Source organism: Ictidomys tridecemlineatus, chromosome 11, assembly GCF_052094955.1.
Source record: "Ictidomys tridecemlineatus isolate mIctTri1 chromosome 11, mIctTri1.hap1, whole genome shotgun sequence".
Classification (NCBI taxonomy): domain Eukaryota; kingdom Metazoa; phylum Chordata; class Mammalia; order Rodentia; family Sciuridae; genus Ictidomys; species Ictidomys tridecemlineatus.
This window is the reverse complement of record NC_135487.1, coordinates 104,227,761-104,251,620: the sequence shown is the minus strand read 5'-3', so window position 1 is coordinate 104,251,620 and position 23,860 is coordinate 104,227,761. Positions and strand designations below refer to the sequence as shown.

Here is a 23,860-nt window from a genome sequence, read left to right as displayed (position 1 = left end):
AACTAGGCAGCTGAGAGGTAAGGATGAGAAGGATACTTTTCACTGTACACCTTTTTATAGTGTGTTTTTCAATTGAGCAAATAATTTAGCTATTAAAAATAATCAGTCTAAGAAAAGTTGGTATCAACAAGGGGGTTCAGTTTCCACAGAATAGAGCCCCCACTTCTAAAATTAATACTTAAAGCAGATAACCTATAATGTGAGCTTAAGATATGTAAGCTTTAATGCCCATGAAAGATAGCTGGGTTGAAACCAGTCTCTTGAAACTAAAACAACAAGAACAACAAAAACCAAAAAAATTATCTTTATTTGATCAAAAATATTTTTAAATAGAATCTTATTCAGCTGCAAACAAATAGTGATGTAGTTATCTTGTTATACACACTTATTGAAAAAAAAAGTGGACTGAATTAGGCTAAAAAGAATCTGTAGAGCTGACCTGGTGAGTGGTGTTGCCAATAAGGGAAATTACACTCAGGAGCAGACTCAGGAGACTAAGCAGGTAGGTGTCAAAGATGATCGATTCTGTCTTGGGTGGAGAAGGGCAGACATCTTAGAACATTTTTTCTGGACATATGAAGTAGCCTTTTGGAAGGGGAAGGGCCAGAAGTATAGAATTACAAAATAAAAATGGAGGGAACCTTATGCAATTAATCTTTGTACTGTGGATGAATATAAAAGAGAAAAGATCTTCACAAAGTCTCAAATTGGGATTCTTAGGGAAAGATTTGTGGACTAGCATGTTTCAAATTTTGGGAGACAGAATTTTATAAATTATTCAGACACTGTCATTATATTTAGTTCAAAATGTTTTAATGTTAGGAAAGGGGGCCAAGGAAAGCTTACCAGTCAATAGGTAGTTAGAAATATTTTTTCCTATTTGCTTATCTTATTGAGAGTAATCCTCTGAACTCCAGGCTGAGATCTTTGCTCTGAATAGGAGAACTGCCTATCATCACTTCTGAAGTGTACCATTAATCTTGACTAAGAATGAAAAAGAGTACAGTGCAAAGCTATTTCCAGTGATGAGGACTGAAGTTAGCTGAGACAGGTAGCAGAAATGATAAATAGAAGACCTAATGATTCTGTTTAGAAGAGAAGTAGTAACATGACAGTCCCTTCTGCCATCTGTCCACGAAGAAATCTCTCAGTGTGGGCTCAATTTACTGGATTGCTTATTAGGAACAGGTTCATTTTAATTTTTTTGGCCATGTGGGAAAGACATGTAGAAAAACGAATATATATAGGTAGGAATTTGGAATTTCTGTATTCACTTCCTTTTATTCTTACTGTTTAAAAAATCGAGACCAGGCTGGGGTTTTGGCTCAGTGGTAGAGCGCTAGCCTGGCATGTGTGAGGCACTGGGTTCGATCCTCAGCACCACATAAAAATGAACAAATAAAATAAAGATATTGTGTCCATCTACAAGTGAAAAAACATTTTTAAAAAATGGAGAACCATGGGTGATAATATTCCCAAGTGTTGGGATATTGCTGAAAATCAAAAAGAAAAAAAATCAAAGAAACTGACCACCACTACAACAAAGAAAAAAAAAAAAAAAGCTCTTCAAACCATAAGGATTAAAAAAAAAAAAGACATAAGGGGCATGTGCACCCCCAAACAACTGTGATTTAAAAATAAATAGGTCTCTTATCTGCAGCATTAGATTTCTAGAGCATAAAATTTAGGAGGGAGAAAGCATAATTTTCTTTACCTATGAAGATGTCTGAACATCTTGACTGGTATTGCTTTAAATAATTTCCTACTTCTACTTAAATTTAATGTAAGCTGTAAAGGACAAAAAGAATTCCTTCAATGGTTATGGACAACCAGTAATTAAAATTTTGGTCAGAACATACTTAAATTACAACAAGCCACAAATGAACATTGTTTTGGTTCTGATGGCTATCACAAGGATAAAAAAGGTAAAAAGCAAACCAGCTGTGAGATCTGAGAGCGCTCCCATTATTTTAATGGGGAGGCTGTTAAGTATGGCAGTCCAAGGTCAAAATAACCTTGAAGATCAAACTTCTAAGATCAATCATTCCTTAAAACAACACTCTAATGATCTGCTGATTAAGATGTAGAGAGAACAAACTGTCCTTAAATGAAAGAGTGATTTCAACTTCTAAACAAGGAACACCTAATCTCTTCAGTTTAAGGGAGGATCTCAGGGGGCATTCATCACCATAGGAAGGTGGCTTAGAAATCTCACTGAAGACAGCGATCATATCAGAAGAATAAATTAGCCTTTAAAAGTGGTATTTAGGGCATAGTGTGCAACAACTACAAACTATCTACGTTAGCAAACTGAAGAAAATTTCTGTTTTTCTCAGTGCTGGGGATTGAGTAGGCAGGTGCTCTACCACTGAGCTATACAATGAGCCCCTGACTATTTTCCAAGTCTTAGTTTTCTCAGTACTTGGAGAGATAGCTAACAAATGTGCAAATGCACTTGGCTTGAATTCTAATTCACTATTTAATGAAGGATGAAGGTATTTAAATGATATTCTGTGAGAGCTGATAATTATCTTAATCATGTTTTTGCATAATTTTTAATGTCTTCCCCCTCTAAAAATTAGAAGATAATCAATTTGTCTTCTACATGTGACACAAGCATCTTAAACATACATTTGCAGTTAATTTATATACAAAAGAATTTCTGTTAAGCTATAAACACAACTGTGTTATAATTTAGGTTAACTATTAGTTTGGTTAACATAAAATATGTAGTAGGGATAAATTTACAATGTCAAAGAAACCCTGGTTGGTACAATTTGACTTGTGAGCTTCTGCTTAAAAACTCATTAGTTTGATGGCATCTGAAAATGAATTCAAGGTTCAGACTACTATCAACTACAGATTTGTTTATTTGTAAATGGATCTGAATTTACAGGTAATTTATGAATAAGCAGAGAATGGCATTCATAACATACTTTACTAGAAATACTATGGGTAGGGTGAAGTGTTAGTAGACTGAAAGGAAGACTAGCCTAGAAATTCATCATATTGCCCTACAACATTTTATTTTCTATCCTTGATAAGGGACAAACTAGCAATGACAACAATCTTTGATAGGTATTAAATAACATTATCCATACAGCTGAGTGGTAACTTAGGTCTTTTTAATTCAAATGTTTATAGAGAAAACAGACAAATCTAAGTGTCTGTTTTTAAAATAAGCTGAATTATTAAAAACAGTAATACCCACCACTTGAATAACTTTATGGGTCATAAGGGTTTTTTTTGGGGGGGGGTGCTAGGGATTGAACTCAGGAGCACTCAACCACAAAGCCACATCCCCAGCCCTATTTTGTATTTTATTTAAAAACAGGGTCATACTGAGTTGCTTAGTGCCTTGTCATTGCTAAGGCTCGCTTTGAACTCTATTCTCCTGTCTCAGACTCCGGAGCTGCTGGGATTACAGGCGTGTACCACCACGTCCGGCGGATCATAAGATTTTTTGAAGACTAAAAAGCAAAAATCTGTTGAATAACTTGAGAAAATGGAGAAAAATATAGGCTAAAGCTGGAATAAGTCACTGAAAAGAAGAATTAGAATGCAGATCTAAACTAAGGGGCAGCCTATCCTCATCACTTTTGGAAACAAGAACTCAAAGTAGAGTTCACTCCATTTATTAACAACCTTGGAGTCAAGGAATCATGAATTTATTCTATCTGTATCATACTCAATTCTAGAAGAAATATGCAGGCTACTGGGAGTTACTAACATAGGTCTTAGAATTAATACAATAACAACAACAACAACAAAAATACAATAACAACAACAAAGACTACATCCCAAGCACTGTAGTCACCAGCATATTTACATATTTAACACTTCTCATCTTCACAACCACCCTAGGAGGTAGGAAATACTATCGTAGTTTTATTCATGAAGAAATTAAGTCAGAAAAATTAAGGTTTTTCCAATGTTACAGAGAAAATAAGAGGCAGAAACTTCAAAGATATTGGGGGTGCTGTTCTTATGCAATGCTGGAACTCCTAACTTTTAGCCTGCCTATCAACAGGGGCAAATTTTTTTTTATTTGCTATTGCTAAGATGATGCTTTCAGGATGATGCTTCCGTATTCTAACACAATTTTACCAAAGATGTTAGAATACAACAGGAAGTAGTGAACAGAAAGTTTAAATGCTAATAAGTTAAATTAATTTAGAAAAAAATTAGGGTATTTTGTTATCATAAACAGGAGAAAAATAAATAAGTCAATATTCTGACTTAATCTTATTAAGAAAACTGGTGAGCATAACAACAAAAAATAAAACATGATAAAAAATGATAAATCCAGGCGATTTTAAGGAGCATAAAGCTACAAGTCTTTGGAGAAAGTACTAGAGATAGAGTAAGGGTCAAGAGAGGATAAAGACACATACTGAACTACCCCCAATTATTTTACCTATGAGTGAATCCCATAAATAAATATGTAGATACATTGTAAATTCAATTAAAAATGGTTTTGGTTTTGCTCCTAGACGTCTATAGTACTTCTCAGTATTCTTCATACACCAAGGTTATTTTGACAAAAGATGTAAAATATCCCTATTAAAGTGCTTGTAATTCTTTTTAGAGGAGCAAGGGACTTATGTAGAAAATCTAATGAAGTTTTGTATTGTAGGAATGATCTGTCAAATTTTCATATGGACAATTCCTCAACATTCTCTGAAATCCAAAACAAATTGAATGTAGGCACTCTGTTTTTAGTTGTAAATAAACTTTCACACTAAAGTGCGTAGGCTTCTGGATTTTTTTTTTTTTTACTGATGAAATATTTCCTAACAAATATTTTTGAACTTCTAAAAGTCTGAAGGTCAAAATTACATTTCTAATATGAAAGGAAAACGATATACTACACTTCTTTAGGAAAATGTGTATTGCTAAAAGAAAAAACTGAAAGAGGAAGGTATTCAAAGGGTGACTATAGTGACATGAAGAGCTAAGGATATTTAATTTGAAAGCACAACTAAGGGAGGAAAACATTAAACAAAACAAATAGAAATGAGAATAATTTCTAGCAGAAATTTTTTATAATACTAAGATCATTGTTAATCCAAGCTGAAGAAACAGAATGCTTAAAGGATATGCTGAAGAAGTTAATAAGCAGAATCTTTCCTACATTGAGTTCTCTGAACTTACTTGTCTAAGAAAAACTCTGCTTGTTTCTCTTCTGTTTTCAAAATAGAAATTCCAAAAAAACATAAAACCTTCAAAACCCAAAATCTATCTAATGGTGGAAAGGTATTTGTTTTAAAAAATATTACATACAGTGAAAGTAATATTAGGCATAATAAATAAATGGAAAAGTGAATTGGGGTTAGCATCAAATCATCAGAAATGACTTTTCAAAATCTTTGTTATATTAATAGGGTGGATTTTTATTGCCCTATTGTGTATTAAAATTATTTGATCTATAATAATCTGTTTGTAAAATATTACCGAAAGATTTTTTAATTTTCTAATTATTCTGTGCATGACAAAGGTGCTGTCTTTATTGAGATCACACCATTGTTCATCAGACAGCATGAATATTCTAGCAGTTACCGTGAAGTTCCAGAACCAAGGCCCCAGGGTTCCTGTGAGGAGCTGGAATATTATAATTAGGATCTGGGACTCTGTAACATCAAATCTATGCATAGGAAAACAAACATTTCAAAATAGTTTATTCAGAGCTTTTGCTAAAAAGGCTTATTAAAACAGGTAACAAAATAGCATTTTCCTTATAAAGACACCTAAAGATTCAAGAACACAATTTATACTCTATTATGCATATACAAATATTTCTTATCCAAATAAAATTAGTAGAAAAGTTTAAAAAATTAAAACTGTTAACACACTGAAAAAAATGACTTGTAAGTTGGCAGCTGGAAATACTGGTCCTAAAAACAGTCAACTCTCAGTTACCTCGGAATAGCCAATACTACTTGCCAAATAATTACACTGTGACACAGGTCCCTTCAGTGTCAGAACATATCTAGACTTCCCTGTAGACAGCAGTTACATCCCAGCCTCTAGTTTCATTTTTATTCTCAGTGTTCAGATACCTAACATTACACAAAAGCATTTGGCTTTAGTTCTAATTCACTATTTAATGAGGGATATGAAGTAATTTAAATGACATTTTGTGAGAACTGGTCAGTATATTAATCATCTTCCCCAAATTTCTAATGTGTCTTTCCTCTCTTAAAACAAACAAACAAAACAGAAACTCCAGAGAATTATCTATTTTGCACATTTGATAAAAAAACCACTAACCTTGTACTCCTTTACTGCCCCAAACTTTATCACACTCCTAATTCTGTTATCTCAAAAAATTGGCAGATGCATGTGGAAAAAGTTGGAAAGAATTTAGTCAAGTGATTTCTTGGATATTGATAGAGCAAAAATCAAATTGGCTATTTCCTTATCTGATTCCCTGATAATTGTTAGTAGAAAAATCTTTTCATTTTTTTTTCTCCTTTTCTTGTGGGGATTCCACACCAGCATTATTACAACTCTTTATTACACTGGATTAATCTTTTAGTGTTAAAAAACAACAACAAGAAAAACAGTTCAATCACTACCCAAGTTTTGGAACACAGGTGGTGACAGAAAAAGATTAATACAGAACAGGCTTCAAATAAAAAATACATCAATCAAAATTAAGAATGAGAAATACTAATGACATAGAAAGATGTCTCCAATTTTACCTGATGACCAGAGAGCACAGCTGCAATCTAGGTCTTACATTAATACAAATGGCTGTTTTAGAATATTATATGTAACAATTGATAAATTAAGTAGACAGAGTAGGGGTCAAAATGAATGAATTTTTGCAAAGGAAAAACTACATGGGGAAAGTAGAAACTAAAAGGAAGATCTTCAGTATTTAATAATTCATGTGATGAACCTTAAACACATAAAGATATGAAGATTTCATATAGGTATTTGATAGCAAAGTTTCCTAATTCTTAAACAGAAAATAAAAATAAAACAGAAATAAAAATAAATAAAATAAAAAACAACAAGGAAGTCTTTTATTACAAGGAAGTCTTCAATTAATTATTCTTTAGAAATTACTTGGATAAAAAGATAAACTATATTTATCAAACTGCCAGTAGAATACACAGTTTACTAACTTTTTAAATTAACTACAGAAAAGAAAAAGTGGGATGTTATTTGCATAAATAGAAATAAATGTTTGGTGGCATGGTTTTTAGCTAATACAAAATCTTAGAGGCATGAACTGAAAAATTAAATGTATTGTGAAGATTAATACTCTGTATATTGTAATTATGAGAACACTAGAAATAACATCTATAAAATTAGTAGATTCAGACTTTATAAGAAGAAAGAAGCTTAGAGATCATCTCCTCCAAAACTCTTATTTTACAAATTAGGAAATGAGGCTTATGAAAGTTTTGAGCCTTGTTTAAGCTGACACATATACAAAATAATTTGATAACGTTTGAGTCAAGATACACTGGACTCACTTCAATTTATTATAATTTTTTTTCTCTCAAAAAGATAATTAAGAGTATTTTTCCTAAAATAATAATTTAAGCAAGAGTTCTGCTTTTACAGTATGGAAGATTTTTTAATACATATTTTATATAAGTGTAGTTTTATTAAAGGTTGCTTAGGGTTTCTAAACATGTATTTATAAAAATGATTTTATACATACAAGTTATAAATTTTAAAATATCTCTTCTACCAATCCCAAGTTTCCATTAAGTTCTCTAACCTTACTTCCCTCTCCAATCTTTCATAACTAGGCTAAATGAGATCTAGTCAAACAGTACTCATTTCTGTCAGGGCCCTACTTGCTCAGTCCAGGAGCACCATGCAGACAGGGGTCTGCTGAGATGTGAGAGGTACTAAAATTCTATGCAGAAGACAGCTTTTAGCTGTGACTAGAGCAAGAGCTACAAAATATAGCTTATAATTTCAGGGAAGATGTATTCAAAGCATATTTGCCTTCTCAATTCTAGACTTTGAATGGAAATTATTTAGAATGGAAGAATTAAAATCCTATTCAAGATACTATGACTATACTCTAGCAATTAAAACACTAACATTAAAGAGATTAAGGAGAACAAAAACTTCTTATTTGGTAAGCATTCTATTTCATAAGGTTATTAAAAGCATAATAACCAGAATCTATTGTACATAAAAATCCTCAAGATTCTTTTCAATTGTGTATAAATATCAAATGAAAACAACTGAAACAAAAGTATTCTAAAATAAGATTCCTTAATGTTCTTAGTTTTTACTTTCCTCTAAGAAAGAGTAAGAAAAAGTGATTTTTAAAAGTTTCTTTACTCAAGCTACATGAGAATTGATTTTCTCTCCTTTTTAATAAGTAAAATAAAATTTTTACTATCTTTTCCATGCATACAAACTTCAGGTAAAGTTTAAGCATAAAGATGTCTTTAGAATATATTTATGTATTCTGTAATCCTCCATTGCATTAGTATTTTTATAAATATCTCCTTAAATGTAAAGCACTCACAGCATATTTCTATGAATGCTGTAGCCTGCTTTTAATTTTAAAAAGAAATTCAGTGTTGTTTTCTATCTGCTACTCTAGAACTCATTTGGTTTTGTATCTTCAGCTATCTCACTCCATAAATAATGCTCCTTCTCTTTGTTTTCAATATTTTCTATCTCTTTTTCTGCTCACTCAAAATTTTTCACTGAAATTAAAAACCTTCCTTTTAGCCTATATTCTCTCCTCTAATCAACAGCTCTCTTCTTCCCATCATAGCCACACATTTCTAAGTAACACTAAATGTTGTGTAATAAGTGGGTACTGTATTTAGTTATTCTACTCACTACAATCTGGCTTCTGCCCCACCATTATATAAAAACTACTATGGATGGCTCATGCTGCCAAATTCATTGTGTATTTTTTTCTGTCCTCATTTTGAGTCTTGGCAGCACTTGGCATTATTCTTTGTTGAAATACATCCCTCTTCTGGCTTTTCATTCCAGCATTCCTCCTACTCTGGCTGTTCAATAATTTTCATGGGCTTTTTTCTCAGCTTCCTCTCTAAGTTTTCTGTTATTCTATTTGGATGTCTAACAATCATCACATTTCCTAAGTAGCTTTCCTTTAAATAGTTCCTTTTCCTGTAGTCCCTTACTCTACCTTCCATCCAACAACCTAAGGAGTCATTCTAATTAATATCTGTGCTCTCATTTATTCCCTACACCCAGAGACTATGTCCTACAGTTTATACCTCTTAAGTCTTTCTCTAACCTACTTATTCCTTTCTCACCCTACAGCACTGATGCTGATGCTGTGTTAGTTCAGGCTCCATTATCCTCATATTAATTATTCTGATGTCTTCTAACCAGTCTTCTTTTTTTCTGTCACATTCTACTCTCTGCCATGTTGCCAGATTGATCTATCTAAAAGGTATTTTGTAATTTTGCACCTTTAGGCCTTGCAAAAGTTCCCTGCAGATTTGGGATAAAAGCCCACATTTCTTGGCAGAGCAGAGAAGGTCCCTGATTTTCTGGATCTTTCCAGGCTTATCTCCTGCAGGTATCTTATGATCCAACCATATGGACCTGTTTGCAATTCTCTAAATACATAATTTCATGACAGAAAACAAGAACAAGGGGAATTCTAAGACCGGAAGACAGAAAGCTGTGCTATCAAATCAGTCCTACAAACCTATTTTTCTACTATTTTCATGGTTAATATTTTCTCCTTCCTTAACTTCCCACACCATTATGATTGGTGCTATATTACTTAAAAGGGAAAGAGAACACATTAGGACTGGTTGGTAAATAAGCTTTCAAAGTTAACTATGAGATTCAATTTGGAGTACCAAAAACAAAAACAAAATGGTTAACTATGAGATAATAACCAATAAAACATCAACTATGTGAAATCCAGATATAATAAATTCTGCCATTTCTGAAAACAGTAGAAAAACTACAAATTAAAACTGAATTAAGACAAAACCAAATGATCTTAGCGATCTAACATATTTAGTGGTTTATGTATGTAGAGAAAGACTATGAAAATATTATTTAAATAAATAAAGATTATGAAAACAATATGGAGGAAAAAACTGTAAATATTTTCAATTACTGTTTCTTTTATATAAGAACTCTCCAGTCGGGTTCAGTGGCACACATCTGTAATCTCAGTGGCTTGGGAGGCTGAGGCAGGATGATCCTGAGTTCAGAGTCAGCCTCAGCAACAGTGAAATGCTAAGCAACTCAGTGAGACCCTGTCTCTAAATAAAACACAAAATAGGGCTGGAGATGTGGCTCAGTGGTGAGTGTCCCTGAGTTCAATACCCAGTACCAAAAACCAAACCAAACCAAACAAACCTCTCCAATCTATTCTGAGCACTAATCATTTTATAAACTGCTGATGGATACACAGACATAGTTTTCACAACAGATACGCATGTCTGCTATCATCTCTAAAAATAAGGGTTCTATCTTAAGATAAGTCTTAAACACATTTTCTAGGCCTCTTTATTTTAAAATTATTCCAAGATATTTCTTTTAAATAGTTAACATCCAAAGAATTAGCAAGTATTCACTTGTCATAAGGATATGATAAGTTCAATAAATAAATTTAAGAAAAAAACCCATCTGAACTTGTAGTAAACAACTGAATTTCTCCATGTTGTGGCTTTTTCAAGGTCTAAAAAACTAAGTTTACTAAGGTTCTAAAATTAAAAAAAAAAATCTAGCAATGACTCATCTTTGAGACTGAGATGTTCTCTTGTTATCTGCCATCAGAGATTTTTATTTTGACATTTCATGAAGTATACAGTCTTTTCTCAAGGCTTTTTCTCTTTGAACCCTATGCCATGAAAAAAGAAATAACTTAAATAGTGTAAATAGGATCAGTGATATTTAATTAAAAAACAATGGGTGAGTGCCATCATTAACCAAGTTCCAAAACTGGTTAACTCATTAATACTTATGGAAAAGTACTGATCAACAGGTAGAGATTCTTTCTTTAGGAGTTTAAAAGATATTTATATTTAATTTTTAAATTCTCAGGTATATTTGTTGGCAATAATAAACTATATGATGTGTTCATGTCAACTATGTCAACTGAATTATTAAGAGCTTAGATTTTTAAAGATTCATAAAGAACACAATGTAAAAAAAACTATATAAACCTAAATAAACTATGAAATTTAGAGATGAATACTACTCTTTGCTCTCAGAAACTATCTTATTTCCTGAAAATACATTTTTTATATATCAAAATAAAACAGTGAGTAAGGTGAATAATGGTAGGGGGGAAAGTGAGTTTGTCTAGGAAGATAAATGGAAACAAGTAAAAAGGGGCTATGGTTTTTCATATTGCTTTAAAATATGCTTTTTTTGAAGCATATTTTCATATTGTTTTAAAATTATAATTGGGGGGTTCTGATATTTCCTTTTTAAAAAGTAATAGGGGGACATGATAGTCTATTAGAAAATAGATATAATAGCTTTAAAACATTTTATTTATTAAACAAATTTAGTGATTTTACCAACTCCTGATACTCAAATACCTATAAGCAACCCACATCCTCCATATTTGAAAGTGAAAACAAAATTGTCATTAAGTGTACTTACATTCCAAATCGTAATGTCCCAGAAACATATGTTTGCCAGTGTGCACAATAGAACATGAATGTCCCAGCAAAACAACAAAAAAACATCCAATCAGGATTTGTTCCAAGTTGTACCGAAATACAAGTTCCAAGAACCACAAAAACTGCAGAAAGAAAAATCACGATGAAAACAGGACAAAATAAATAACAAACAATAATTGAGCTGGAAATAACCTTAGAAGAGACAAAATAAAGTATTGTCTACTCTCAGTAATTGATAATAACAGGAAAAGTAGAATATAATCTTTTATGCTACATTTTATCTCATAATTTCAATCTCTTTTTTCACTAAATCACTTGGTGGAACCAAAGTTCTTGAAAGCAACTAAAATACTTGGGCATTTTTTGGAATATTCTCTTGACTTACTGATACTAATGAGTACAAAAAAGTTCAAGGCAGCCAAAAAGAAAACAAAAATGAATAAACAAACAACATACCCCAAGGGACCTACTTGCTTCAGGTTGATAACTGTCTTTTCTTATTTAGTAGATATCATGGGTGACATACATAGAAAAAAATATTCCTATAAAAGTTTGGAACTTAAACTACAATGCAAAAATTGTCATTTTCAATAAAAAAACAGGATAATGGTATTCTGTGGTCACGTGGTTAGCATCAAGATACTCAGCTAGTTTCTTTTCAGTGGAAGTTTTTTGAATTTTTCTTGACTTGACTCTTAGAAGTTGTAAGAGCTTAGTTTCTCTTCCTTGTCTACTAAGAAAGTTGTTATCAGGCTACAATGAAATAATGATTCATTCTGACATGCATCTACGTCATCTACAAACCTGAATTCAGGAGATAAAGTCATCAAAGGGCTTTTTTTTTTTTTTCTTTCTTTCTTTTTTTGGGTGGCAGGGTACTCGACCACTGAGTCACATCCTCAGCCCTATTTTTTAATTTAGAGACAGGGTCTCACTGAGTTGATTAGCATCTTGCTTTTGCTGAGGCTGGCTTTGAACTTGTGATCCTCCTGTCTCAGTCTCCCAAGCTGCTGGGATTACAGGCATGCTGGTGCCTGTAAACATCCTGGCTGTTTCCTTTTTAATGCCATGCCAAATGATAAGAGAACTATGGAATCAAATTAAAATAAGGAGAAAAAGTTCCTGTCAGGAAGACTAGTTAGAAATTCATTTAGTGCTAGGGGTGTAGTTCAAGGCATCAGGCTTGGGTTTGATACCCAGCACTGCCAAACAAACAAAACCACCCAACCAACCAAACATTTTCCCTCTAAAATCATACTAAAATATTACTTAAAAACATTGCAACACTAAAGACATATCACCCTGTAATTCATCTATCCTAACACTTTACTGTATTTTTTCTCATCTTTTAAAAAACTGTACTTATTTAAAGTACACAATATGCTGTTTTGTATGCTATGTATGAAGTGAAACAATTATTACTATTAAAAAAATTAACCTATTAATTGCCTTCCATGGTTTTCTTTTTACTTCATGTAGGAACACCTAAAATCTACTGTTTTAGCAAAAATTTCAATATACATTGATATTAACCATAGTCTTCATATTGCAAATTAGATCTCCAGATTCATTCAATCTACTCTTTTTATCTAAGCCCCATCACATATTTATAATCCAAGACTAAAATGTCAATTTAAGATTCATTTAAATATAAAGACCACAAATTATCAAACAAGTCTCCCACTACTGTGCTCATCTATAATTCATGAGGTTTTCTTTAATAATGACCATTATACCTTAAGCCTTCAAAAAGATGCCCCAAACCATACTTACAATGAAAAAATGAACTTAATTTCTAAATTCCCCAATACTGCCAATAATGAACAAATATGAATCAGTTGCAGTCATGAGAAATTCTTATTTAATTAAAAAATCATTTATTCTGATGACCAAATAAATCCTTATTTATCCTAAGGCTGTTTATCAAAATGTTTTTATCAGTTACTACTCATTAACATTAAAACAGTAACAATACCTGTTGATAATGAATCACAACCATGATCAAAAAGTTCTCCCAAAGGAGTACTACTATTGGTTCTTCTTGCCTGTTTCCCATCTATAGCGTCCAAAGACTGGTAAATGAAAAGGCCACATGCACAAGCAATATATGCCCACAGAGGTGCCTGTGAAATAAATAAGAAAAGTAAGAGTATTCAGACATATTAGTTACCGTGTTTGGTTAACACCTTTTTTATCTGCAGATATTATATCTTCACTCTTTAGAGTGAGTGTTTGAAGTTATAGAAAATAGAAGTGCTACATAATTAAGAACTTACTGAAATAATTAGGATTGTTAGAATTAAATTCTCTGCTTTTAGGTGTGTTTAAACAGATGCTAGTTAACTATATGGGATCTTCCATATCCCTGGGGTTCCACATTCATGGAATCAACTGAGGCTCTATTATATTCAGTATTAAAAACTGTGTCTGCACTATGTTCAGACTTTTCATTATTCCTTAAACAATATAGTATAACAATATTTACATAAATTGGCATTGTATTAGTTATTACAAGTAATGTAGAGATGACCTAAAGCATATAGACAGATATACATAGCTTATGTGCAAACACCACACCATTTTGTATGAGGGATTTAAGTATCTGCAGATTTTGCTATCTGCAGGGAGGTCTTGGAACCAGTTTCCTGTGGATACCATGGGACAACTACTTCTCAGAAATTTTATAGAAATCTATGAGATTTCTTCCATAGAAGCCCTCCCAATATGTAGATTCTAAGATCTGAAGAGCCAATTAGTGAATAATCTAGTACAGTTTTTCCCAAGTTGTACCTTTCAAGATGTTTAATGCTAACCTCATGTTTAATACTGGGTTAAACAACATTAAACAGATTTCCTTTCTGCAAGACTTTTACCAACCCCTAATATTACTAATACATACTGTGAATACTCAAGAAGGGGAAAAATATACTGATATTTTCCACATTTACTTGAGCAGGTAAATTATTTTTACACACATTTCTTTAATGGTTCATGAAACAACACCAGGGAAATGATGAATCTAGTGCAGAGTGCTTAGAACATTATTTTTCAAATATTTAGAGTCACATTTTCAAGGAATAGTTTCTCTTAGACAGGAAATGAACTGCTGGTATTAAATTTAAATAGTATGTGTTTAAAAGAGAGCTTTTATTTGGATCACTGTATTTAAGAATATGGAACAATGTTTTACAATACTTTTCACTATTTTCCCATGCGTAGGCCATGAAAAAATTTTTATAATCACAGGTATCTTCTAAGATACTGGTTACCAGTTACACTGTATTAAACACTTATAACTGCAAATAATATTTAATATATTTTGTACTGCAAAGGGGTTTCTTTATGAAAGAGATCTGTTTAGATTATTATCTCTTTCATAAAGAAACAGATCTGTTTAGATTATTAAAAGGTAAGGCTACTAAAAGGTTCATAGAATGTACTTCCCTTAAGCTAGAGTTTCAAATCTTGAAGACAATAATTATAGTTATATAACCATACTTTACTAAAGCACTCTGAAATGGGCAATTAATCCTAGGACTAAGAACTCCCTCTTCTGGGCTTTAGGTCTACTGCTTCTTGCTGCTAAAGTAATCCTATAACTCTCTAGGGCTGTACTGTCCTACACATTAGCCATCAGTACAACTATTTTAGTTTAATTAAATGAAATTAAACATTCAGTTCTTAAGTTACACTAGACACATTTAAAGTTCTCAATTGCCACTGTAGCTAAGGATACCATACTGGACCACAGAGACACAGAACCTTCCCAACACCTCATACATTCTCTTAAATGTCTCTGTTTTAAGGGACTAGAGAGCTAGGTCTAACCATAGGATTTTAATGGGACAAAAAAGGAACTGAACAGATGCTTCACAGAAGAAATAAAACCAATCAACAAATATAATGAAAATATGTCCAACATCTCTAGCAATTAAAGAAATTCAAATCAAAACTAAGATTTCATCTCACTCCTGTCATTTTGGCAATCATGAAGAACAAGGCAACAATAAATGTTGGCAAGGATATGGTAAAAAAAAAAAAAGGTACATTCATACATTGCTAGTGGCACTGCAAATTGGTGCAACCATCATGGAAAGTAGTATGAGATTCCTCAGAAAACTTGGAATGGAACCACCATTTGACCCAGCTATCCCACTCCTCTGTCTATATCTAAAGAACTTAAAATCAGCATACTACAGTGATGCAGCCACATCAATGTTTATAGCAGCTCAATTCCCAATAGCTAAACTATGGAACCAACCTAGATACCCTTCAACAGATGAATGAATAGAGAAAATGTCATGTATATATATATATACACAATGAAATATTTCTCATCCTTAAAGAATGAAATTATGACACTTGCAGATAAATGGATGGAGCTGGAGAATATCATGCTAAGTGAAATAAACCAATTCAAAAAAACCAAAGGCCAAATGTTTCTCTGATATGTGGATGCTAATTCACAATTGGGGGGCAGTAGCTAGGGAAGAATAGAGGTACTTTGGATTAGGCAGAGGGGAGTAAAGGGAAGGGAGGGGGTAAAGGATAGGAAGAATAGTAGAATGAATTGGACATTATTACCCTATGTACACATATGATTACACGACTGGTGTGATTCTATATCATGTTCAACAAGAATAAGAAGTCTTTTATGTATGATGGGTCAAAATGCATTCTACTGTCATATAGCTAATTAGAATAAAAAAATTTAAATATTACTATGGAACACACACACACACACACACACACATATACCCAATCCTAGAAAACAATAATATTTATACATATAAGAAAGAAAAACTTTCTCATCTTTGGATTTTCCTTTCTTAATTAAAAATCTATAGAACACTAAGCTAATATTTATATGCATCATGGTCTTATATGGTCTCAGTCAAAAACCTGTGAAAGATACTGAATGAACAAAAGAACACATCTGAGCCAGGATATCATTAACCCTAATAGGAAGATATGGAATAAACCCAATTTTATGTGATTAATTCATATGAAAAATTAGAAACATGGTATTACTAAACTTTTGAAACAGTTTAAGGATTTATACAAATGCAAATATATATATATATATTGATAGGAGGTTTTTAAATTTTTAGATTTTTTAAAATTTTTATTCCTGAAAGGCTACACCAAACAATTGTCAAACATTGTTATGTTTAGAAGAATTGGTAGAAAAAAAAGGATATGCAAGTAAAAAAAGAGAAGATTATGTTTTTTGTTTATATCTTTCTGTTTGAATTATGCTATGTAATTTCCCCCTCTCCTTTTTAATGTCAATAGAAATTAAGCATGCAGTAAAATTATGAGCAATGTGGCATTTTAATTTTCTTTTCATTTTTTACTAGCAAATAATATCTAATAAGTTAGATATTAGAAATGGGTAAAAAACAGTACATAAATTTAAATTTTTTTAAAATTTTAATTTTTTTGGTACTGGGGATTGAAGCCAGGGGCACTCTGTCGCTGAGCTACATCCCTAGTTCTTTTTCTTTTATTTTGAGATAAGGTCTCACTAAGTTGCCAAGCTAGCCTTAAACTTGCAATCCTCCTAGTCACTGGGATTGTATGTGTACCAACATGCCTGATTTAACAAGTTAATTTTTGGTAAGTTAAATCAAAAGCATTAAACTTAGCAATATAAAAACAAAAACAAATCAGCATTTAAATAAAAAACTCTTATGAATATATTCTAAAAATTATATTTATTTTCAACAAAACTCTTACTGAAAATGGTATAGCTCAGTTCTGGTTTTCATGTGTGTAAAACAGACAACACTAACTTCCTTTGTCTTGTGTGGCAAAGATAACTTAAGCATATTAACATACATCAAGCTGCAAGACAAAAACTCAAAATGAATTTCTGGTACTAAAACCAAAACTACTAGATGAAGTTTAATATTACTAACAAAAAGATCAAGGAGATACTGAAAAGAGAAGTCTACATTTCTACTGCAGGAATCTGAAAATGTAGAAATTTGAAAAATGGGGTTTAACTCACCTTCCTTTCTTATCTATTAGGAAGCTAAAATCATTAAAAGTGACCTTTTCTACCAAAGAAATGGGTAAAAAACAGTATATAAAAAATATGAAGAATTGATAGTATATGTAGACATAAATCTTCTTGATCACTTACTGGTAAAAGGCCTAAAAGAATTGCAGCCATAATGAAAGTTTATAAATTTATAAAACCTTTGGCTCCAAAATGCTTACAGGCAAAAATATAAAACTCAATAATAAGGACTTGGATGAATCTATGATTTCATATGTTATATATTATTAGAAGAAATTAGAAATGGAAGGGAGATTGTGAGGAAGAATAACAGGCTATATACTTGAATTTTTTTAAAAAATTAATGAAACAATAACTATCTACCACTTATTAAGCATTATAGGCTAAGCACCGTAAATGCATGATCTTTCTTAATTCTTGTAATATTACAAAGTAAGATCTAGAAAGATTAAAGTATGACTCAGATAATTTATATACTTACTGAAGATCACAGAGATAATAAGGAACTATTACAGAAGATAAGCCTGGCTAATTTTAACGTATTCTGATTTGAGCATAACAAGTATTTCTAGCATGCAGCTATAAATGCATTCAGGCATGTCTCCTGCAGGACATTACCTTCCCTTGTAGAGCACTGAATAGTACCTCAGTAATATTCCACCTTGATTCCCCCCAGAAATTTGCTGTTATCAGAGTATTTCCCATTCTGGAACTCTCCCCAAAGGTTTAACTAATTCTAGAGTTATTCCAATAATTCCAAATCACAAACAGTGGCCAAAGAAAAGCATTATAGAACATGGAACCTGGTAGGTTCTAGGGTATTCAATAATTGATGATTATTGTCTGATCCATCTTTGATCTTCATTGTAGATCTAACTTTAGACTATTGGAGGGCTTCAGTGGAATCAACCCCATTTTCTGTTGTTCTAATAAACGAATTTGTTAAATCTGCACCAAACTTTTATAGAAGTAGCAGTGAGGGCCTCAGTAAGCTCCAGGTGAACTGTTGGAGGAAATGTGATGAAGGACCCCAGGACGGGTTTAAATGATTTTTATTAGACCTTGTATTTTAAGTGTCCTAAATGAGGTACAGCAAGATACTTAAGAAAATGAAGGAAAATCAGTCATATAATCTGTATAAACTGTATTTGAATAGTAAAAGAGGATTAAAATAAACAAATATCTGGAAAACAAAAGTCACATGCTTTATGGGTAACTGTGACCTTTAATAGCCATTCACTTTAAGAGATAAAGGAACGGGATGGTAACTTTATCTGAATAATCTACTTTAAAAAAATTAACTTCAATTAAGAGAAGGAATGTTGTGGCCATTATGATTTCATGTAATTTAGAGTCACTTTTACATCTTTAGTTCCACAGTAACCAGACAGATTATTCTGATTAATAAAGGCAGAACAGATGTTTCTGATTCTTTTCCATCTACCTACTTTAGTTTACCTTTTGATAAGGAAATTTAAAAAAATCAATATACCCATTTGGATGAAGAGTTTTAGTTTTATTTTCAAGTAATGGATAGAGAGAATAATATAAGAGCAGAAGAGAGGTGTGGATTTGAGAAGGTTTATATAGTCTTTGGAAGCAATACCACGCTTTCTTTCTTAATGGCAGCCAGAGCAGGACATAAAAAAGAGCAGGATATTGACTTGTTTTTTTACATTTACTTTCCCTTTTTAGAAAAGTGATATACCTGAAGTCTATCAGCCACATTTACAAGAAGAGAAAAGGGATATTCAACAATTCTCTCTGGAAGGAAGAGAAAAATGTTTTTGATAGTACTGGTTTATAGTTATGCCATCTCAACTACCAGACTTTTCTCTCTGATCATTTTAAACTTTATTAAGATTTTTATTCAACCATCTGGAAAACAAAACAAAACAAAACATAAAACTCTTTTATAAAGGGATGAAATTTTACATGTAAATTCTGCTAACATTAATTAACCTACTAGTATCAAGTATGCCCCTTGCTTCTGGTTTCTAATAAGCATTATTTAAAATGACCCAGAAATCCCAATTACAATATTCTGATACATAAGAAATATTATGTTTTGGTAAGAAATCCTCTTACCTGCTCTGTAGCTGTAGGGCAGTAGAAGACTAATAAAATAGTTGTACAGATGTTTATTGATAGTCCAATGATGGTGATGAGATTTGGTGCAATCCAGGATGGAACTCTTCCTACTAGCCATTCCCAATATCCTTGCATTAAGGGCTCAAGCAGGGACCGTCCAGCACTTTGATATCTGTGTTCTTCTAGCCGCTTTAGTTGGTGTCTTGACAATGGTGGTGTAGGTAACTGAAACAACTTATTTAATACACACCCTGTAGTACTCATATGCCCAAAGCCCATGGGGGACTCTGGGTGAGAATCTCCACATCGTTTCCTTGTTGGCCGATGCCCACTCATGGATCTTGGTTTTCTTTTATTTGGAAATAACAATTAACCTTGTCTTGTAGTTTTTTTGTGATTCGTATTTCCCTAAAAAACAAGATATACCTGTCAGCTACTACTTACATTAGTATCAGCAAATTAAAAAAAAAAAATCAACCTGCTAATAGAATAATAAATATCAAAGAGAAATCAGAAAACCAGGGGCCCAATTTTTGTTCTAGTTCTTACTGAAGGTTTATAATCTCACTTTTAAGTGAAAATTATTAAGGGGCTTTAATAGTCATGGGTTTCATGTTACTTTACAGTTTGTTTGACTTTGCAGCTCACAATCTTTTTTTCTATCTCACATACATTTTTTTCTATCTCAGAACAAATGCTAGAAATAATCTAATCTCTTCATATACATATGTAGAAATTGAGACCCCCAAGGCTAGGAAAGTAGTATTAATACCAGAGGAATGACTTGATTAAAATGGATCTTAAACTAGATTTTTATTTAATGATAATAGCTAACATTTAATATCGAACACTGATATTAACCTAAACCTTTATAACTTTTTTTTTTTTTTTTTTTTTTTAGTACTAGGGATTGAACTCAGGGGCACTGAATCACTGAGCCGCATCCCCAGCCCTATTTTGTATTTTATTTAGAGACAGGGTCTCACTGAGTTGCTTAGTGCCTCGATATTGCTGAGGCTGGCTTTGAACTTGCAATCTTCTGGCTTCAGCTTCCCCAGCTGCTCGGATTACAGGTGTGCGCCACTGTGCCTGGCAAGATAGGGACTATTAATCACCCTCATTTCTACAGAAAAAGAAACTAAGGTAGTGTAGCTGACTGACTTGCACATATCACAGAGTATAAGAGGTGTTCAAAAGAACACAGGGTTTCTGCTTATGCTAAATCAAAAGACAAACTTCTTATTGGTGAAAAGGGATACAGATGGTATTCTAGATGGGAATAAACAGTAAGAAAAAAATTAACTCTAAGAAGACAATACCATATATGTATCAGCAGAATGACCCTACAAAATGAGGAAGTAGTAAGAATACAGGATAAGAAGATGTGATGACTGTTGATTAAAAAAAAAAAAAAAAAACTAAGTTTAAGCCCTGAAACCTTGTTCAAGACTTAAAAAAGATTCACAACAACATACTTATAATAAGTAATTAAACAGCATAAGAAAACAATTATATCTTCAAGTTTAGCAATGCATAATACACACATACACACATACACACACACACACACACACATTCATCAGAATGGAGAAGGAAATGAGAACAATTAAAGGCAGAAACTACCATTCTCACAAAGCTGAGAATGGTAGTTTATGCCTGTAATCTCAGTGGCTCCAGAGGCTCTGAGGCTGAGGAGTTCTAGTTCAAAAACAGCCTCAGCAACTTAGTGAGATCCTGACTTAAAATAAAACATAAAATGTGCTGGAGATGTGGCACAGTGGTTAAGCGACCCTGGGATCAATCCTTGATACCAAAATATAAAAAAGAAAATTAGCAGATGACCTCAATGGTTTTAAGTGGTAATGGACTAGAGTAACAGGGTAAGAATGGAAATATGAAAAAGACAGTCAAGTTTACAGGTTTTCTATTTGGAAGGAAAAAATCAGTAGAAAGTACTCATGTGTGGCTATGAGAGGTGAAGCAGAAGAAAAAAGGAATCAACAGCTAGAGATTAGTGGCACTGCTTTTAAAAGAGAAAATTAGAATGGAAAACCAGTTAGTTATTTTTTGACTTTTTGGGGTAGGGGATGAGAGAGAAACTGAGGTGAAGTGTAAGCTATAGGACTAGAAGATATAACAGGTAACAATTATTTTTAGGAATCCCCCCTACCCATGGCTTCTCACATGCTGGAACTATAGGCATATGTCCCCACACTTGGCTGATAAATGCAACTTTTAAGTAGAGATATTTTAAACAAAATCAAGACTAGAGTTTGAGTAAAAGATGAAAATTTTGCCAATTAGAAGCTAACGTCCAGTAAAGACTAGAAAGTAGAAAAGGTTTGAAGGGATTAAGTATGGAGAGAAAAGCAAAAGAATGAAGAACATTGTGGGAAATCCATAGTTAATAAGTAGAAGGAGAAACAGCAACTCTAAGAAGATTAAAAAAAAAAAAGAAATAATCTTCATAGAATAAAAAGGGTAGTAACAGTGGACCAAGAGAGCTGTATTTTGATCTTCTCGTCAAAAACTATCTAGAAAGTAGTATGTAATTCCCAGAAGTGATGCAGTATGGGAATGTAGAATGTGATAGAGAACTCAGAACCTCTCAATAGATCTGGTAATCTATTAGCAAAACAGGTAGTTGATGTTTCTTCTCCCCCTCCCACCCCACCCATGACAGGATCTGGTTTATTCTGTTATAATAGGGTGGTCTTGAATGGCAGGAGCCACCTCATACTTGATTAAGGGATGAAATGAGGGCTAATGAAGGCCAGTGGTTGGAGAAGATAGGAGGTGATGGCAGTACAGGCCATAGGGACAACCAGACATGGCTGAGCTGGACATGTAGATACAATGTTGGTGTCACATATGAACCAGCATATTTTCCCTATATCCTCATAAATATTCAATTTCGAAATTTTTAACATCATTAATGACCTAAGGTGGCATTCAACATTTCTGCCAATCGTGTTTCTTAGCATTTGCCCAGAAAACAGTCATTGTAGTCAAGCTAACTCCTGAAATACATTTTCAAAAATCTCAAAAAAAAAAATTATCAGTGCTTCAATTCAACTAAGTGAGGTATTCTGAAGTAAAAATATTTAAATTCAAACCAAAATGATAAATCGAAACTAACTTCTCACTACTTCAAAGAATTCTTCCTCACAGATATATCACAAAGCTACTGATTAAAACTACTTTAAAGTGATGTCTGTATAATGTTAAACAAATAGTAATGGGATCACTTGAGATCTACCACCAAAACACTTAGTATTATAGTAGCCAAATTTTCTAGTCAAACTGAATGATCCATTTTCATATTTGATAAGAATAATCAGCTTTGATAGAATTTCACTTGATAGAAGAATAAAAAGTTGAGCCAACTGCATCTGAATTTTATTGTTGCAGTGTTCCATTCTTCTATTATTAAACTTCATACAGTGAGGGTGCTAGCTTGCTTTTGGCACTGAACAAGTACAAGCAATTGATCCTAATGGTTTTAAATTTGAGCGTTTGGCAGGACTAGTTAACAAACTGACACTTTCCTTCTGAGTTTCCCCTTCATGACCTAGATTTCTTTTAACCTTTTACTTTTCTTTTAGAAAAATCTACATTTTGACAAACCTTTGCAGATCCAGCCATTATATAATTCATACTTGAAAAGAGACAATGAGTTTTTGAAGGGGTTCCTTGCCAACATTTCAATTTGGCAACACTGTCCTTGTGGAGTTATTAGCAACAACACTGCAAACATAAATTCAGATACATGTAGCCCTTGACATACAGATGGCCACTTTACTTTCAACACATGTAAATAGCTACAGAGGTTACTCACACTACCACAGGTCCAACTCCATTCTTTCTCCAATCATATGTGAGGCGGGGACTATAATCATGAAAACCATCTCAGAAAAAAACAAGGAAAAACAAGGAAATGCAAAAAAAGGAAAAACAAGCATGTCAAGGGAGTAGATACAAAAGGAGGACAGACTATGTGGAGAGAAAAGTGAAAGGATATAGGAAAGGAACTGTGTAAAGGAGGTACAAATATAACAAAACTTATTTTAACCATGAGATTTTTTTACGGAATCAAGCCTGTGCTCAAAAGGATAAGCAGAAAATG

The 23,860-nt window shown here is 32.7% G+C and overlaps 1 protein-coding gene across 7 annotated transcripts in view; it reads right to left on the bottom strand.

Annotated features, from left to right (window-relative positions):
* The window catches only part of Cept1 (choline/ethanolamine phosphotransferase 1), a 36,961-nt gene that overhangs the window by 9,906 nt on the left and 3,195 nt on the right, over positions 1 to 23,860 (bottom strand). For 4 of the 7 annotated variants that reach the window (XM_078026986.1, XM_078026987.1, XM_078026990.1 and 1 more), the window contains exons 2-5: positions 19,732 to 20,142; positions 13,594 to 13,741; positions 11,599 to 11,740; positions 5,560 to 5,601 (exon numbers count right to left, since the gene is read on the bottom strand). In XM_078026986.1, the coding sequence (XP_077883112.1) occupies positions 5,560 to 5,601; positions 11,599 to 11,740; positions 13,594 to 13,741; positions 19,732 to 20,070 (671 nt within the window). In that variant the 5' untranslated portion in view covers positions 20,071 to 20,142. Of the gene's footprint in view, positions 1 to 5,559; positions 5,645 to 11,598; positions 11,741 to 13,593; positions 13,742 to 19,731; positions 20,143 to 20,720; positions 20,830 to 23,860 lie in introns of those variants that run through there. The other 3 variants (XM_078026989.1, XM_078026991.1, XM_005338129.5) reach the window with 3 other exon arrangements.